This window comes from Cladophialophora psammophila (genome assembly GCF_000585535.1).
Source record: "Cladophialophora psammophila CBS 110553 chromosome Unknown aczJe-supercont1.16, whole genome shotgun sequence".
Classification (NCBI taxonomy): Eukaryota; Fungi; Ascomycota; class Eurotiomycetes; order Chaetothyriales; family Herpotrichiellaceae; genus Cladophialophora; species Cladophialophora psammophila.
The window spans coordinates 737,355-751,424 of record NW_006912937.1 but is presented as its reverse complement, the minus strand read 5'-3'; the positions used below and the strand labels follow the sequence as shown (position 1 = coordinate 751,424).

The 14,070-nt window shown below is 53.5% G+C and overlaps 4 protein-coding genes across 4 annotated transcripts; 2 read left to right on the top strand and 2 right to left on the bottom strand.

The window, feature by feature from the left end:
* Nucleotides 1-19: 19 nt before the first annotated feature.
* A1O5_09543 (uncharacterized protein) lies at nucleotides 20-3,389 on the bottom strand (the record flags this gene model as incomplete). The annotated part of the gene is made up of 2 exons (XM_007750122.1): nucleotides 20-2,319; nucleotides 2,369-3,389. The coding sequence occupies 2 exons, from the start codon at nucleotides 3,387-3,389 to the stop codon at nucleotides 20-22; spliced, it is 3,321 nt and encodes a 1,106-aa protein (XP_007748312.1).
* Nucleotides 3,390-6,506: 3,117 nt separating this feature from the next.
* Nucleotides 6,507-8,391, bottom strand: A1O5_09542 (uncharacterized protein; the record flags this gene model as incomplete). Its single annotated transcript, XM_007750121.1, has 5 exons — nucleotides 6,507-7,673; nucleotides 7,724-8,074; nucleotides 8,129-8,209; nucleotides 8,259-8,328; nucleotides 8,381-8,391. The coding sequence occupies 5 exons, from the start codon at nucleotides 8,389-8,391 to the stop codon at nucleotides 6,507-6,509; spliced, it is 1,680 nt and encodes a 559-aa protein (XP_007748311.1).
* Nucleotides 8,392-9,700: 1,309 nt separating this feature from the next.
* A1O5_09541 (uncharacterized protein) lies at nucleotides 9,701-11,184 on the top strand (the record flags this gene model as incomplete). Its single annotated transcript, XM_007750120.1, has 6 exons — nucleotides 9,701-9,852; nucleotides 9,905-9,972; nucleotides 10,025-10,049; nucleotides 10,104-10,302; nucleotides 10,357-10,764; nucleotides 10,822-11,184. The coding sequence occupies 6 exons, from the start codon at nucleotides 9,701-9,703 to the stop codon at nucleotides 11,182-11,184; spliced, it is 1,215 nt and encodes a 404-aa protein (XP_007748310.1).
* Nucleotides 11,185-12,897: 1,713 nt separating this feature from the next.
* A1O5_09540 (uncharacterized protein) lies at nucleotides 12,898-13,857 on the top strand (the record flags this gene model as incomplete). The annotated part of the gene is made up of 1 exon (XM_007750119.1): nucleotides 12,898-13,857. The coding sequence occupies one exon, from the start codon at nucleotides 12,898-12,900 to the stop codon at nucleotides 13,855-13,857; it is 960 nt and encodes a 319-aa protein (XP_007748309.1).
* Nucleotides 13,858-14,070: the final 213 nt, after the last annotated feature.

Here is a 14,070-nt window from a genome sequence, read left to right as displayed (position 1 = left end):
GCTGGCCAACCGTTGCCTGCTAGACCTCCTCCATGCTGGCCTTTCCTGGTTCTCCTTCCGGCAGTGTATTTCTCAGCGTCCTCTGCTCCTCTGGGGTTTGGCTCTTCTCTAAGGGTGCTGTATCTCTAAGCGTGTTTGCTGTGGTATGTTTGCTTGCAGGAATCGCATCGGTGTTCGGATCGAGGTCTTCTCTTTCCAATTCCGACCCCAAGACCTGACCACTGCTTGCCGTAGTGCGTCGCGAGAGGTCAACCTCGTCACCTTCCTTGTCGTCTTTCTCTGCTGATTCATTCCGACTCAAAGGATTAGACTTCTCCTTTATAGGCGTCCCGATCGTGGGTTCCGGGTCTGCGAGTTCTCCGGCAGTGTTCGTGGCTAAATCGGTCACCATTGGTGCTGGTTCATCCTCAGCCTTTACCTCTGCCTCTGCAAGCTTGGGTTCAGCCTCGGCAGGTTCGGTTACATCAACTGTAGTGTCGGCCGGAACGGACTTGTTGACCTGCTCAGCCTTCTCCGGAACGTCCAGCTGAGAAGGTTCGTCTTCCGCTTTCAATGTGGATGCTGGTGCTCCCGGTTCGCTTGGAGTGACATTTAGCTCGTCGACATCGTCAATAGTCCACAATGATCGCGGTGCAAACATGGAGAATCCCATAGTTTTCATCGCAGCCGGAGACTTGGCAGGCGCCCGTCTCTGAGGACCTCGGGCTCTGCCCTTTCGTGCATCCTCCAGAGGTTTCGCCTCTTCTACTACTGGGTCTACTTCCTTCTCCTTCTCCTTGGGCGGTCCCAATCCAAGTTTCTGATTGAGATCGTTCATAAAGTTCCCTCTCAGATTGGCAATTTTACTGCCCGCACCAGGTCTGGCAGGGATTTGTGGCTTAGCTTTGGCAATGGGAGGCGAAATCTTCTCCTGCTCAACTGACCCTGCCGGACCGCCGGAAAGAGTCTTTGTCAGGCCCTCTCCGGCAGGTTTCTTTGCTGGGCGAGCTGGAATTTGAGGCTTTGGTCGATCGGGGATACTGGGAACTTTCTTAAGCTCCGTCGGGGAGGCATCCTTCGACTTCGTCCCGTCAGTTGGGGGAAGACCTAAAGGAGGGACAGAACCAAGTGCTTTTGTTGGTCGGGGTGGCACGTTCGGCGCGATCTGAGCGGACGATGCTCCTTCCCCTAACCTGTTCTTAGCAGGACGTGGAGGGATGTTTGGCTTAACTGAAGCTTCTTGTGAGGTCTCCGGTTCCGGTTCATAATCTCTTGGAAGGTTGGTGATCGTCGTGACAAGGTGGTGACTGTCAGGGCTATCTTCCCATATATCTTGGCTGGGAAATCTAGGTACCATTCCAGGTCTGGTCGGCATGTCGTCACGTAGGTGAGGTGCAAAGCGGGATTGCGCGAGTTTTTCTTCTTTCAGCATCAGTTTAGCCTTCTCTTTCTCTGATGCTTCTTCCTTTCGGGCTGCCTCCTGTTCAGGAGTTTCAAATGTCTTGGAAGCAGTCGCATCCTCGACCTTAGAAGGAAGATCTGGTGTAGAGACGGTGGCGGAGTAAAGAGCACTGCTTGGTGTATCTTCCCAAATGTCTTGGCTGGGGAATCGCTGCTTGAGAGTGTTGGGTCTTGGCTTGAATCGCTCAGCGTAATCGATTGGCTTTTTGTCGTCATCTTCAGGGAAGAGAGGTTCGTATTCGTGTACATCTTCCAGTGGAGTGTGCATCGTTTCTCGTTCCTCGGGATGTGAAATAAATCGAGATAGAGAATGGTTGGCACTGTGAAGACTGTACATGCTGGTCGGTCTGCTCGGCGGGCGTGAGCCCGGGGTAACATCGCCGCTCGCGGGCTCAAGACTTCCACGGCGTTCCTGTTTGGGAGAAACTGCTGGCTGAAGATGTTCCATGCCCGCCTCCTTGGCGACTTCGTCTGCTGCCAGAATGGGCACGGTGTAGCCGTATTCCTGGAGATACTCATCTTCCTGGCCAAACAGCCGAGCTTCTGCCGTTTCATTCAGAGTTTCCTCGCCGCCCGTAATCTTGTTGAAACGACGACCCGCCGGAACATGGATTTCTCCCTCTTGTTCACTTTCGAGGGCATCATGATCGTCATGTTTGCTGGAAACCGAAAGGCGGCCGCGACGGACTTCAGCTGGGATGGTCTCGTCCGCCGGGAAACTAGCCTTTCTCAATGGAGACTCGAGAGCCGGTTGGGAGGTGTTAGTCACCGTCTTCGCGAGGCTGTTGGGAGTAGTTTGTTGAGACCTTGAGATGTAGATATCTGAGGCCAGATACCCAATCTGTTCATCAGGATATGAATAGGTGGTTCCTGACGTTCCTGGACAAATGAGTTAGATCGTGCCATGTTTTCACAGCATGCACCTTACCGAATCCTGCTCCGCGGCTGGCGGTATCCCGTACAATCTTATTCAGATCATCGCTACTCAAGGCGAAAGCACCGCGGCCACTTCCAATACTCTCATAGACTCCGTGCCCAAGGGTTTCCTCGATTTGGGCCACCTCGGGGTGTTTGGCGTACCAGTCCTTTTCAAATTTGTCCTGGGGAGCAACGCCGTGGCCATGAAGACCATAGCTGCCAGGAGGAGTGAATATCTCCCTACTAGCTTTTGCTCGCGAGTGCGTGGGACGTCTCTTGTCGCCATTTGCCCCGGTATGAGCAGGACTCAGACCTGGAGCCGGAGAGGGGGCCTGTACGTCTCCCAAGAGAGGATTGATAGGGACGCGGAGACCCAATTCCGCAGGACCCGACTCTTCATCTCCAAAGACTGAGGGGCGACGTTCGCCCGCGATGGTAGACGAAGGCCGAGAGAAACTTGACCGAGTCCTCACTTGCTGCAACCCTTCAGTCTCATCTTGCGAAGGGGTGGACGGCTTCCCAATGCCGTGGGAAGCGGCCTGCTGCGAGTCGGTCCTGGTGACAGCCTGGACCTGCGCAGCCGCACTTGATTTGGGAAGGGAGGGCTTTGGAGCATGCAAATGGAGGTCTTGGGCAATATTCCTAGTCTGCGCCGCAGCATCCGCAGCTAGAACCGAGACAGGAGGCTGCTGGTTCGTTTGCACATTATCGATCTGCATCTCCATTTCCATGTCCATGATTTCGCCATATTCCATGCCTTCTTGGCCAAGGGATGGCAGGTACTGGACGCTGGGACGGCGGGGCAGTCCCTCGGCGAAGGTTTGCTCATTGGTCTTCTGACGGGTGAGATTGGCGGACCATGGCTCGTTCAGAGGGGATCGAGGGTAGTTGGAGGGGGAAACCGAACGCTCGAGACGCTTGTTTATGGGACGCGGAGGGATATCAGGCAGCTTCCCTGCGCCATGGGCAGCAGCTTGCTGGGCTCGAAGAGGACGAGGGGGAATGTTGGGAGCGACTTGAGCGGCCGACATGATGGGCAAATTAATGCTTGACGTCGACTGTGCCAGGACGACGTTAGCATAGGAACAGCAATCGGGGTCGGACAGGGCGCAAGGGATAAACAGGCACTGTCTCGGGAGATATATCCCACTCACCGCCCCAGCAGACGAGCAAGGTTTGCGAGCGGAATATTTCGAGGCTCTGACGATAAGAACTCGAAGGGTTGGAATTGGAGAAGTTAGCTACGTACCGTTTTGGAGAAAGATACAAAGAAAACGAGAGAAAGGAAACTCGTGAGAAAGATGACGGAATGGGTAGATGGTGGGAGGTTTGGTTGAGATCAATGGGGGGAAAGCATATGGAAGAATTGTCAGGGAAAAGGAAACAGATCGTGATACAGGTCGAGGTTGGAGGGCAATGAGGTGTTTTTTCTTGTATGCTGGGATTTCGAGGACTCTGCGTGGTAGTCGTGGTAAATCGTGGAGAAGCAGGAGGTTGACAAGTTGCCGGCTAGTTAGTTGGGCCCTGCTTGGTTCTGCAGCCCACCGAACCCCGATGATTACCTGTAGGCGTGGGCCTGGTGTGAGCATGGGCATGGGCATGGGCATGCCTAGAAGGGTTCACGGGGCAAAAGTCACGGGTCACAAGCGCACGAAAAGTCTTTTGTTGGTGACGATGATTCCAGGCGGGTGGCTAGTGGCACCTAACAGGCTACTGGTCCAACAGTGAGCAGGTCGTCACCGCCCCTGCGGGTGAGAAAAATGCTAGGCTGACGTAGGAATAGTGCCGGCTACGGGTGGCAGTTCGGTGGTGGCAGTGATGCAGCCATAGGGGCCACAATCCTCAATGGGCGTCACCTAGCGGGGTCCTTTTCGACACACAAGACTCCCTGGACTCCCTCTTATAGGCGCTTTCGGGGTCCTTTTGGTGCCTCCCCCCTCCTTCCTTCCTTGCAAGGTTCGAACGAATGTGTTGAGATGTTTTTTGGCGAGTCAGACGACATGCAGCAGAAACAACTGGTGCATCTGATGCCAGTGCCAAGTGTTGCATGCGGTTAGGCCCGGAATGCCCATGAGCACAAAATTCTGTCCAATGGTGCTGGCCATGATTGGTGTAACTGGCCCGTTGCTTGCAGTTGGCGCGGACCGTGGACAAAGTGGACAAAGTGATCAAGGCGAAAATCCAGGAACACATCCAATTCTGTGCTGGTGCCGTGTGCTTGCCGCGTGCTTACTGCGTGCACTGACGTTATGCGTCTCTCCCTCGACCTCCCTCGCCTCGATCCTTACGAACACCTCTCGATCGATTGCACCGTGGATCTCACTTTCACTTTCGATTACGCTCCATCGAGTCCCTCTGCTCCATTCATCGCCTGGCAAACTCAATCATCAAGAAAGACATCATATGACAATGACGCGAGAATCAGAACTGAAACAACAGCCCCAACGCAATCCACTCCCCACTGTCGCGCACAAAATACCCCTCCACTCGTATTCCGGAGTCTGCCTGCTATCCAGGAGAAAGCATGTGTGAATGAGTCGGTATGGTCAAGCATGAACCTCGGAATAGAAGCAAAGTAGAGATTGACAAAATCTCTCCTTGTAACAAGTACAGAGACACGCAAGACAAACCCTCCACACCCTGCGATACGAGGTCATCTAAGGGAAGCTAGCTCCTCCTGTGTCCCCGCTGATCATGACATAAAAGCAGCAAGGAACGACGGCTGATACAAAACCCATCGTCTTCAACAAACATGCATCGCGAGCGCGCACAACACCTCTTCACCGCTGGCCTGCTCTTTGCAGATGCTCCCCGCCCAGATGTTCATGTCATTATGTTGACTACTCTACTAACCACAACCAACTTAGCTGTTCTTCAAACAGTTCACGGACCAGCGGAATTCTATTTTCCGCCAGCCCTCGACCATATTGCGCCCGAACTCCCCAGGCAGGACAAGACAACAGATGGACCTGGTGTGACTTGACAGGAAAAAGAAGAGAACGCACAGACGAGTGCCAGATCGATCTACCTCGATGGTGGGATGGCAAGACTGGGCGCGCAAAGCCCGGACTTCATCGGCCAATTCTGACGACGCCACTGCGAGATTCAGACAACAACAATGAGGCATTTCTCCTTCTCCTCCTCCACAGCGGAGCTGAAGTCCTTGTTTGTATTCGTACAAGTAGGTAAGAAAGGGGAGGGCATCTGGGTACAGAGTACGGTGTACGGAAATCAAACGACGAACATGTGAGGTCCGCTGCCACTAGCTTGCTACTTCCCGAGCGCCTATTGCATGTTCAAGTACGAAGCGCACAGACTACTAAGTACCAAGTACTTGGTACATACTTGTATGTACCTGTGAGTCTAGGCCCTTCTCCACGCTTTTCTCCCTCATGGCTCCATTCCTGCATTCCTCCCAAAAAGCATCCTCACCATCCTTTTCCTACCGCCGCCATGTATCACCCCTACGGCACAACGATCCGGCCGCCTGCCATAGCCACGCTCAGCTGACCGACCGCACTGAAAAATTTTCATGGACTTCCGAGTTGGGTGTTAGTCAGAGAGTTCCACAATCGTAATAGGACTGAGGACTTAGTCGTAAGTGTGTAGCGAGTCTTGGTAACGAGTGGGGAGGTAACAAGCGTTGTTCCCCGCACTTTTTCCAACGTCCCGGAACACAACAGGGACACCAAGGACGCGAGGAATCATATCAACTAGCAGACTAGGTAGGTATATGCCTAGGTAGGCAGATCGCGAGGTAGTTACAACTACTCCGTACACTGCGGGGTGAGTGACTACTGGGTTGTCCCTCGCTTAACCGGCAGAAAACCGCCATCATCAGGGCCTTGAGAGATGTGCTAACGGAGGAACATCCAGGAGTTGGAAGTGATTTTCTTTTTCGACCGTCCCCTCTAGTTGGTAGTGTTCGCAAAGGGAAGCCGCTCTAAACCGTCCAATTCTCTCCCGTGATCCCGGGTACCATGCGCAACAACCCCCGTCTTCTTGGTCCACGTGAATGACTCGCTCTAGCTGTATGCCGCTCGCATGGCAAGGGGAATATGTACTTATGTCCAATGCTTTCGGAAAGAACGAAAAGAGGGGAAAAAAAAGAAAATGACGAAATCTCGTGACCGAGTCGCTCTTCCTCCTCACCAACTGCGATTCAGAACTCTCGAGTTGCCGTCCTTCATGGCTGTCGCGGTCCCGCCGCTGGCATTCAATGCCTCTTTTCCACTCGTCTCCATGCGCCCACCCAGCTCCGTCTTGCCGCCGGTCATGCGACGGCCAACCACAACATTGCCATTCTCTGCTTTCTTCTTGCCAAACAACGCAGCCCCCTCCACCAGCCTTCGTTCTGTGTTCTGCCGCCCATTGACGAAGTCGGGGTAGTTGAGTGTCAGCTCGACTGCTCCGTTGATGATGTTGTCTACAGCTTCGACGCCCAACATAAACGAATGGTCTTGGTTGCCCACTTCGTATCTCCAGGACCCAAAGCGGCCGCGGCTGTAGATGCCTTTCTCTTGAAGAGCCGGTAGCATCTGTTTGAGCACCCCTTCTCGCTCCAGCGTCGGGGTTGGGTAGCCATGATCGAAACGGCGATGGTAGGTCGAGACAACTTCGTCGTCGGGCTTCAACATCTCGGTATTGACCAAGCCTTGAATGCAGTCCTTGAGGAGAGTCTCCTGGTCGACGGGTTTCATACTGGATTCGGACACCTCCAGCATGATCGACCAGTACGGACCTTCCTTAGCCTGCATGCTCTGGCGCCGGGATCCGTTGGCAAGTTGTAACGTGGGCAGCTTGACATGCTTTTGTGGCTGATTGTATGGTGAGTAATTGGAAAAAATGGTCGCCCGGTAGAAGGGACAGTTGTCCTCAGGGAAATAGAGCCAGCACTTGTCGCCAATACGTTCGGGACGCGAACCTCGAATGCCCACGCCGATGACATGGGTACTGCTATAGAACAAGCCCTTGGACAAGCTGATCATTTTCTCATCCTCCATGACCTCGGCCAAGAAGTCAATGGCCATGGTACTGATGAGTCTTTCGTAATGGATAGTGGTGCCATCTGCCAGGAGAACCTGTTTCTTGTCGGCGTTGACCTTCTTGACAGTGCCTTTCTTTCCAAAGCGCTTCTTCTCTTCCGGGAGAGTCTTGGCCACGGCAATCCATATGCCACCAGTGCCATCTCGCGCGGGGAATCGGAAGGTAGCATTGGGGCCCCAGTTCCCTGCAGTTTTCTGGAGAATGACGTTCTTGGTGACGGCTTTGAGATCAGGAGCTGCCACACGTTCCCCCAGCCATTGGCACTGCATCTGTGCAGGGGTTAGCCCGGGGCCGAACGTAGTGTTTGTAGCAAGCTCACCTTCGTGGTGGGAACAGCCCAGACTTTGAAGTTGTAGGGTCTCATGAAAATGTCTGCAATGCCAACCCCAGTATTGCGAAGAATCCATTCGTCAAAGTTCTGAGGCTTTGTGTTTGCGACTCTTGCTGCCATGGCGGCGTCAATCAGCCCATCCATGCATACCACCTGATCTTCCTTGGGCAGCATCGAGATATTATTCTGGAATGGATATGGCACCCATAGGCCTTTGCACCGAACGTAGGATATCCTCTGATGGGTGTACCAATCGTCTTCGTTCGGCAGCGCCTCGTCAATGCAGTCGTCAAAGTATTTGTAGTGGGAAAAGATGACATGACCACCGACATCATAGAGCTATTCTAGAGGTTAGAGCCTGAATACTCTTGCATGGGGTTTCAGGTGACCTACAAATCCCTCCTTAGTCACATCTGTAGAGGCCAGGCCGCCAGGGGTCTCGTTGGAGTCAACAATCATCCATGATGGGCCATTCTGGGGAGCGGTCAGCGGGGGGGTTTTCACGGGCGCAAGAGGCACATACGATCTGGTTGAGTCTTTTGGCAGCACCCAAGCCAGTTGGGCCAGCACCTATGACCAGAACGTCGACTGAACTGTACGAGGCACGTTAGAGAGCGGTGACGGAGTTGTGGAAGGATGGCGTACATATCAGGCATGTTCGGGAGGGCCAAAATTTGGAGTGTAGCCAAAGCAATGTGGAAAACAGGAAATATAACCTGCAGAATCTGTACAGCAAGGTTGACGCCGGGATAATCACAGCAACCGTGGCAGAGAAGACAGCTGGTCCTGCATCGGACTCCCTCTAGTGCTCGAGTTCAATGCGCCCGAACAAAAAAAGTTGGGGCGCAGGCGCAGGCACACTGCGGCTCGGCAGGTGGGCCAATGGAGGGCTCCGATACACGACGACTCAGGCTTGGCAGGGGATAGACAACCGAAATTCAGATTACGGTCTACATACTAAGCACCACTACAGTTTATCCCCGAAGTACCTCGTACAAAGTATCTCGTCCCGTTCGTAACGAGGTTGGGGCGTAATACCTCGTAGTGGAATTGGTCTCTCTGAATAGTACAAAAGTGGACTACAATAGTGATCCTTCGTACCTGTGTGCGCGTGTAGTATACCTCTAGATAGAAAGGGGCCATGGAGCCCTGCAGCCTTGCGTTCAGGGGTTGATACCCTCACATACCCCTAACATACCTACCTCGTACCTAGATGTACGGAGTACTGCTTGCTCATACAAGAAATGGCACGTGTTCATGACCGACGGATAATATCGACATCTTAATGACGTTGAATCACGTTCTATTCACGCATCACGAAGACCGGACATGAGATCCGCCTGGGGAAGAAAAAGGTCACAAACAGTTCATCGGACAGGCGAACAGGTGTCCGGTGAACTACTCTGTTCATGCACCTATCTACAATAGGTACTCATAGGTACAGTACTGGGCGACAGCGGAGATCCGATGCCACCCAGGAGTCCAGGACGAAGCAGGGTGGCATCTTCTCCGTGCCCAGATGGTGAGTTGCACCCTTTCAGGGTCCAATTCAATTAGATTGCAGCACATGTCTTTATTGGCTGGCTGCTGATAACGCTCGGCTCAGTTGCCCTATTTGCCTTTTTTGTGGGCTCCTATTCTCAGGGAGGAGTTTTTGCCTCTTGCGGCTGCGACTGTGACTGCGGCGATGCTCTTCTGGTTCCCGATAATCTCAATCTGTCTCCATCTCAAATTTCCATCGTAAATCCCCCCAATACTTTCGCGACGCGCATCTTACGATCACTCCCTCCTTCTCTTTGCCCTGCATTTACAGCTTCAGCCCGGTCTACGTAGGCCTGTCAAGTCATTCCACTTATGTCTGCTTGATTCTTTGCCAACGTGCTGCGCCCCAAGACTTTTTCGGGGTCACCCAGCCCTTTCTCCTTTCGAGACTTCCTCGCTCGCTCTCAATTACCACAACTTCCAATGGCCGACGTTGAGAAGAAGGCCCGCTTGTCGGGTGAACAGGCCAGAGTCAATGAGCCAGCAGCTGCTCCCGCTTCATCAGCGAGTATCTTACCCACGACCGAAAAGCCTCCACCTCCTAAACCCTCGTTGCACCCGTCTTTCTACGTCATGTGCGTACGGATCCTGTCCAAGATATGGGTCTTTTGACTGATGGTGTTGCAGAACATGGATTGGCTTCAGCGGGGGTGTGATTCTGTTCAACAAATGGTTGTTGGATACTCTTGGATTCAGTAGGCTACCCATGATCGCACCGTGCAACACAATGAGCTGACCCCTCCCAAGAATTCCCCATCACTTTGACAGCATGGTATGCTCAACAGCGCCTCCAGTCACAGATATTGCAGCTGATTCGTATCCTCAGGCACATGCTCTTTGCAACCTTCATGACACAGCTCCTGTCGAAAACCACGACCCTCCTCGATGGACGCAAAACCGTCAAAATGACCGGCAAGGTCTATCTCCGTGCCATCCTCCCCATCGGATTTTTCTTTAGTTTGAGCTTGATTTGCGGGAACCAAGCATATCTCTACCTAAGTGTCGCCTTCATCCAGATGCTGAAAGTGAGTTGAGGCACATATGAAGAGAATGGGTAACGGCGCTAACAACTGGCGAAGGCTTGCATGCCAGTCGCGGTGTTGCTGACCACTTGGGCCATGGGTGTTTCCCCTCCAAGCTTGAAGACCTTGGGTAACGTCTCATTCATCGTCATCGGCGTTGTCATTGCCTCATATGGCGCGATCGAATTCAACTTGACTGGTTTCATGTACCAGGCCGGTGGTATTACTTTTGAGGCCACCCGCTTGGTCCTCGTCCAACGTCTCCTCAGTTCGGCCGAGTTCAAGATGGATCCCTTGGTATCTCTTTACTACTTTGCACCCGTGTGCGCCGTCATGAACGGTGTGACGGCGATGGTGCTTGAGATCCCCAGCATGAGCATGCAAAACGTCTATGATGTGGGCATCTTCCTGCTGGTGGCCAATGCAATGGTCGCCTTCCTCCTTAATGTCTCGGTTGTTTTCCTGGTAAGTGAAACGGAGCCTTTACTACCGGTCCGCACAGTCTCTAACGGTAATGGGTAGATTGGGAAGACATCTTCGCTGGTCCTCACCCTTTGTGGAATCCTGAAGGATATCCTGCTTGTGGCTGCTTCCATGATGATCTGGGGCACCCCTGTCACCAAGACCCAGTTCTTCGGCTACTCGATCGCGCTTGGTGGTCTTCTGTACTACAGACTGGGAGCGGAGCAACTCAAGCAATACGTGGGCCAGGCTGGTCGATCGTGGTCCGAATTCGGGGTTCAGAAGCCGGCAATGCGAAAGGCACTGATCTTTGCACTCGTTCTTCTTACTATCTTCCTTCTCCTTGGTGGACTGGCTCCGACGTATGCACCTTCCCAGACGAAGAACCTGAAAGATATGTTCAGCACCGGCCTGGGGTCGTGAACGAGAAGTTAATGCTTTAGGAATTCGGAAAGAGAAGCGACAAGGAGCTCCTCAATCCACGGGCTGGATCACCCAGTCGATTGAGTTTGCAACAGCGGTGACAATCTTGCGAACAAGTCGGCATTCTCCCAAGGTTTCAGCACATAGACATTGTATCCTTGTATGATATTGCTGTGACAGAGTCGAGGAGTTTGGATATACAGGGCAAAATGGTAGAAAACGCAGGACCCTGTTGGGGACTTTGCTGGAGATTTTTCAGGCACTGTCTAGTTAGCCACCCTCATGCCTACCTACGTACCTAATAACGACAAAGAAAATTGAGCACTTTCCAACATTTCATGACGACACTGACCGAGATAGTTGGCGGGATGAGGCAAGTGAAAGAGGCTGGTGGAGGGAGGGGGGAAAAGGGAAGCTGAAATGGCGACCAGCGTAGCACACATACCTACTAGGTTGCATGTGGCAGAGCGGCAGGAAGCCCGGGGGTTGGCGGGTTGGCAGGCTGGCGGGTTGGCGGGACCACCGGCGAGCAACAAGCACTTGGCAGGCTGGAGGAGGCAAGGCAACCACCCAATGGTTCCTCCAGGGCTGGCAGCGGGTGGCGTTGGGGCACCAGGCACCCACAGGCATCCACCAGGAAGGGTTCCAGCCGCTAAAAGGCGCCCAGTTCGAGTGTGTTGCGGGTTTTAGGGACTGGCGTGGATTTCCCCACACTGCCTCTTACTGTATTGTTCTTCGGCTGCCGCAACCAAGCGCATCACGTATGCAAAGAAAAAGGTGATCAGTCAGAAAGTTCGCAAGAGGCCTGGCTCACTGGGCGGCTGGTGGGGGGGGGGGGTCCCTCGTCCCTGCTCCTTGTTCCCGCTTCCTTTTCCCTTTTTCTTTTCCAATCCCTTTCCACCATTCTGATTCTGGCCCTACAGATCCATTTGCCGGCTGCGCTGGCCTCTCTGATTTGCGCTGTCTCTCAGGTGGCTCGGTGGATCGGATACTGCGAGCAAAAGCCCTTTGCTTACAGGCAGGATACAGGATGCAGATGGCATGCAGCTCACGCCTCACCCAATGGCCACTGCCCGATCAGTGCAGCGTTCCTGGCAATCCGTGCGAGCTTTACTGCTTGTGGGCGGCTGATCGCTACAAAGGCATCCCGAATTTTGTGCATCGTTGCCCGTTGCCGTCAAGCCGCCGCTCAGACCTCACACCTCGCATCTGCTCCCAGGCCGTGGACCAACTGCTTGACCACTGACAGCACGCCGTCACCATTCTCTCCCAGAGGAATCTTGCAGACCGCAGTCCCCCAGATTTCTAGCTTTCTGGCTCTGTCTCGCTTCTTGCCTTCTTCCAGCTTCCAGCTTCCAGCTGCCTTCCCAAGCATTGCGACGGACCCTGCCTCTTTCCTCTTCGCCTCTCTTTTTCGTGGTTCAAATACCTCAGCTCATCCCGCTACCCACTCTCCTCTCTTGCTCACCTCCTCCTCCTCTACCATTGACTTCCAGAACACACCTTTTCCTCACCCATTATATATTGACATCATCTAGCATTCACGCCCTCGCTGCCTTATACTGACCTGTCGGTCCCCTGCGGCGCATATCCCAATCCGACCGTCAATTGTGCGCTGTCTTTTGCCAGCCTTATTCCGTCGCTTAGACAGAAGGAGGGAATTAAAAACGTCATTTGTCCTTCGTGCCGGTTGTCTTTGCGCCATTGCAAAACATGTCATTTGTCTCTGACGAACAGCATCAACTTCCCACTCCTTCCGATACCCCCAAATCATTGGAACAAGAAGAAGCTTCTTCGGCATCGTATCCCAATCACTCAACCACCTGGACCCCAGCCGACAGCATGACTCCAATATCAACAAACCCCTCGAGGAAGCGCTCTCGCGACGAGACCGCGTTCGACGTCGAAGCAGATGGCTCTTATTTTGCCTCGGTCGACACCCCGGCACCAATTCCCGAAGAGGAGCCCATTTATGGCGAAGGCATGGTCTTGCTCAATCCGAAGACGGGCCTGTCGGTGTCGGCGGAGAGCCAGACCGGCACATGGTTTGAAGAGAAGGCGGATGAGAAAGCACTCAGGGAAGAGATTGCTGCGGCATACACTCGGCCCAAGCTGCCGACCAGCCGCAAATCGGTCAGATTGTCTCAGACATCACTCCGCCTCCCAATTGACACCAACATCGCCTCGGCGCCAGCTAGTCCGCCAAAGACCGCCGTGGATCGACCAGAGTTTGATGAGGCGACTATTGCGCTCGGTGTCGGTTGGACCAAGATGGAGTCGGAAAGCGAATCATTGCAGGCTGCCGCCAGAGGTTGGGCAAAATACCTGGACAACCACTATTCTAGGTACATTCATGGTGCTCAGATTCTCCTCAAGAACTCTGGCCTCGACGCGTACCTTGTCGGCTGCCAAGAAGGTTTCTTCCTTTTCAGCGAAAGTCTGTTGGAAGGGAAGCTGGTCGGCAGAACCTGGGAAACCTGCCTCCATAATCTGAGATGCCAGCCTATGGCCTTTGAAGGCGACGAGGTATTGCGAGCTGAGAGCACACCTGGCCCAGAAGCTGCCCAGCCCCAGTTGTCGGGAACACTCCAGATGGAGAATTGGGCTGACTATCATCGGCTTAACCATCCGCAACCGGTCGCCGTACCTAATGGGGGCATGGATTTGGATTGAACGACTGCTTCGTTGAAGCCCGTCCTCTTCTTGGAGGCAACCAGTCCTGCGTCAAATTGATGGGTGACAAAGATTTGCGTCAGAGAAACCGATCTCGAATGTAATCAGCGCTGAATCATCCGAATCAGCCGACGAGAGTCCGGTTCCAGCGTTTCACCTTTCAAACGAAAGCCTCCAGTTCCCCAACGATCTTGGCCCGCGAATGGTAAGAAT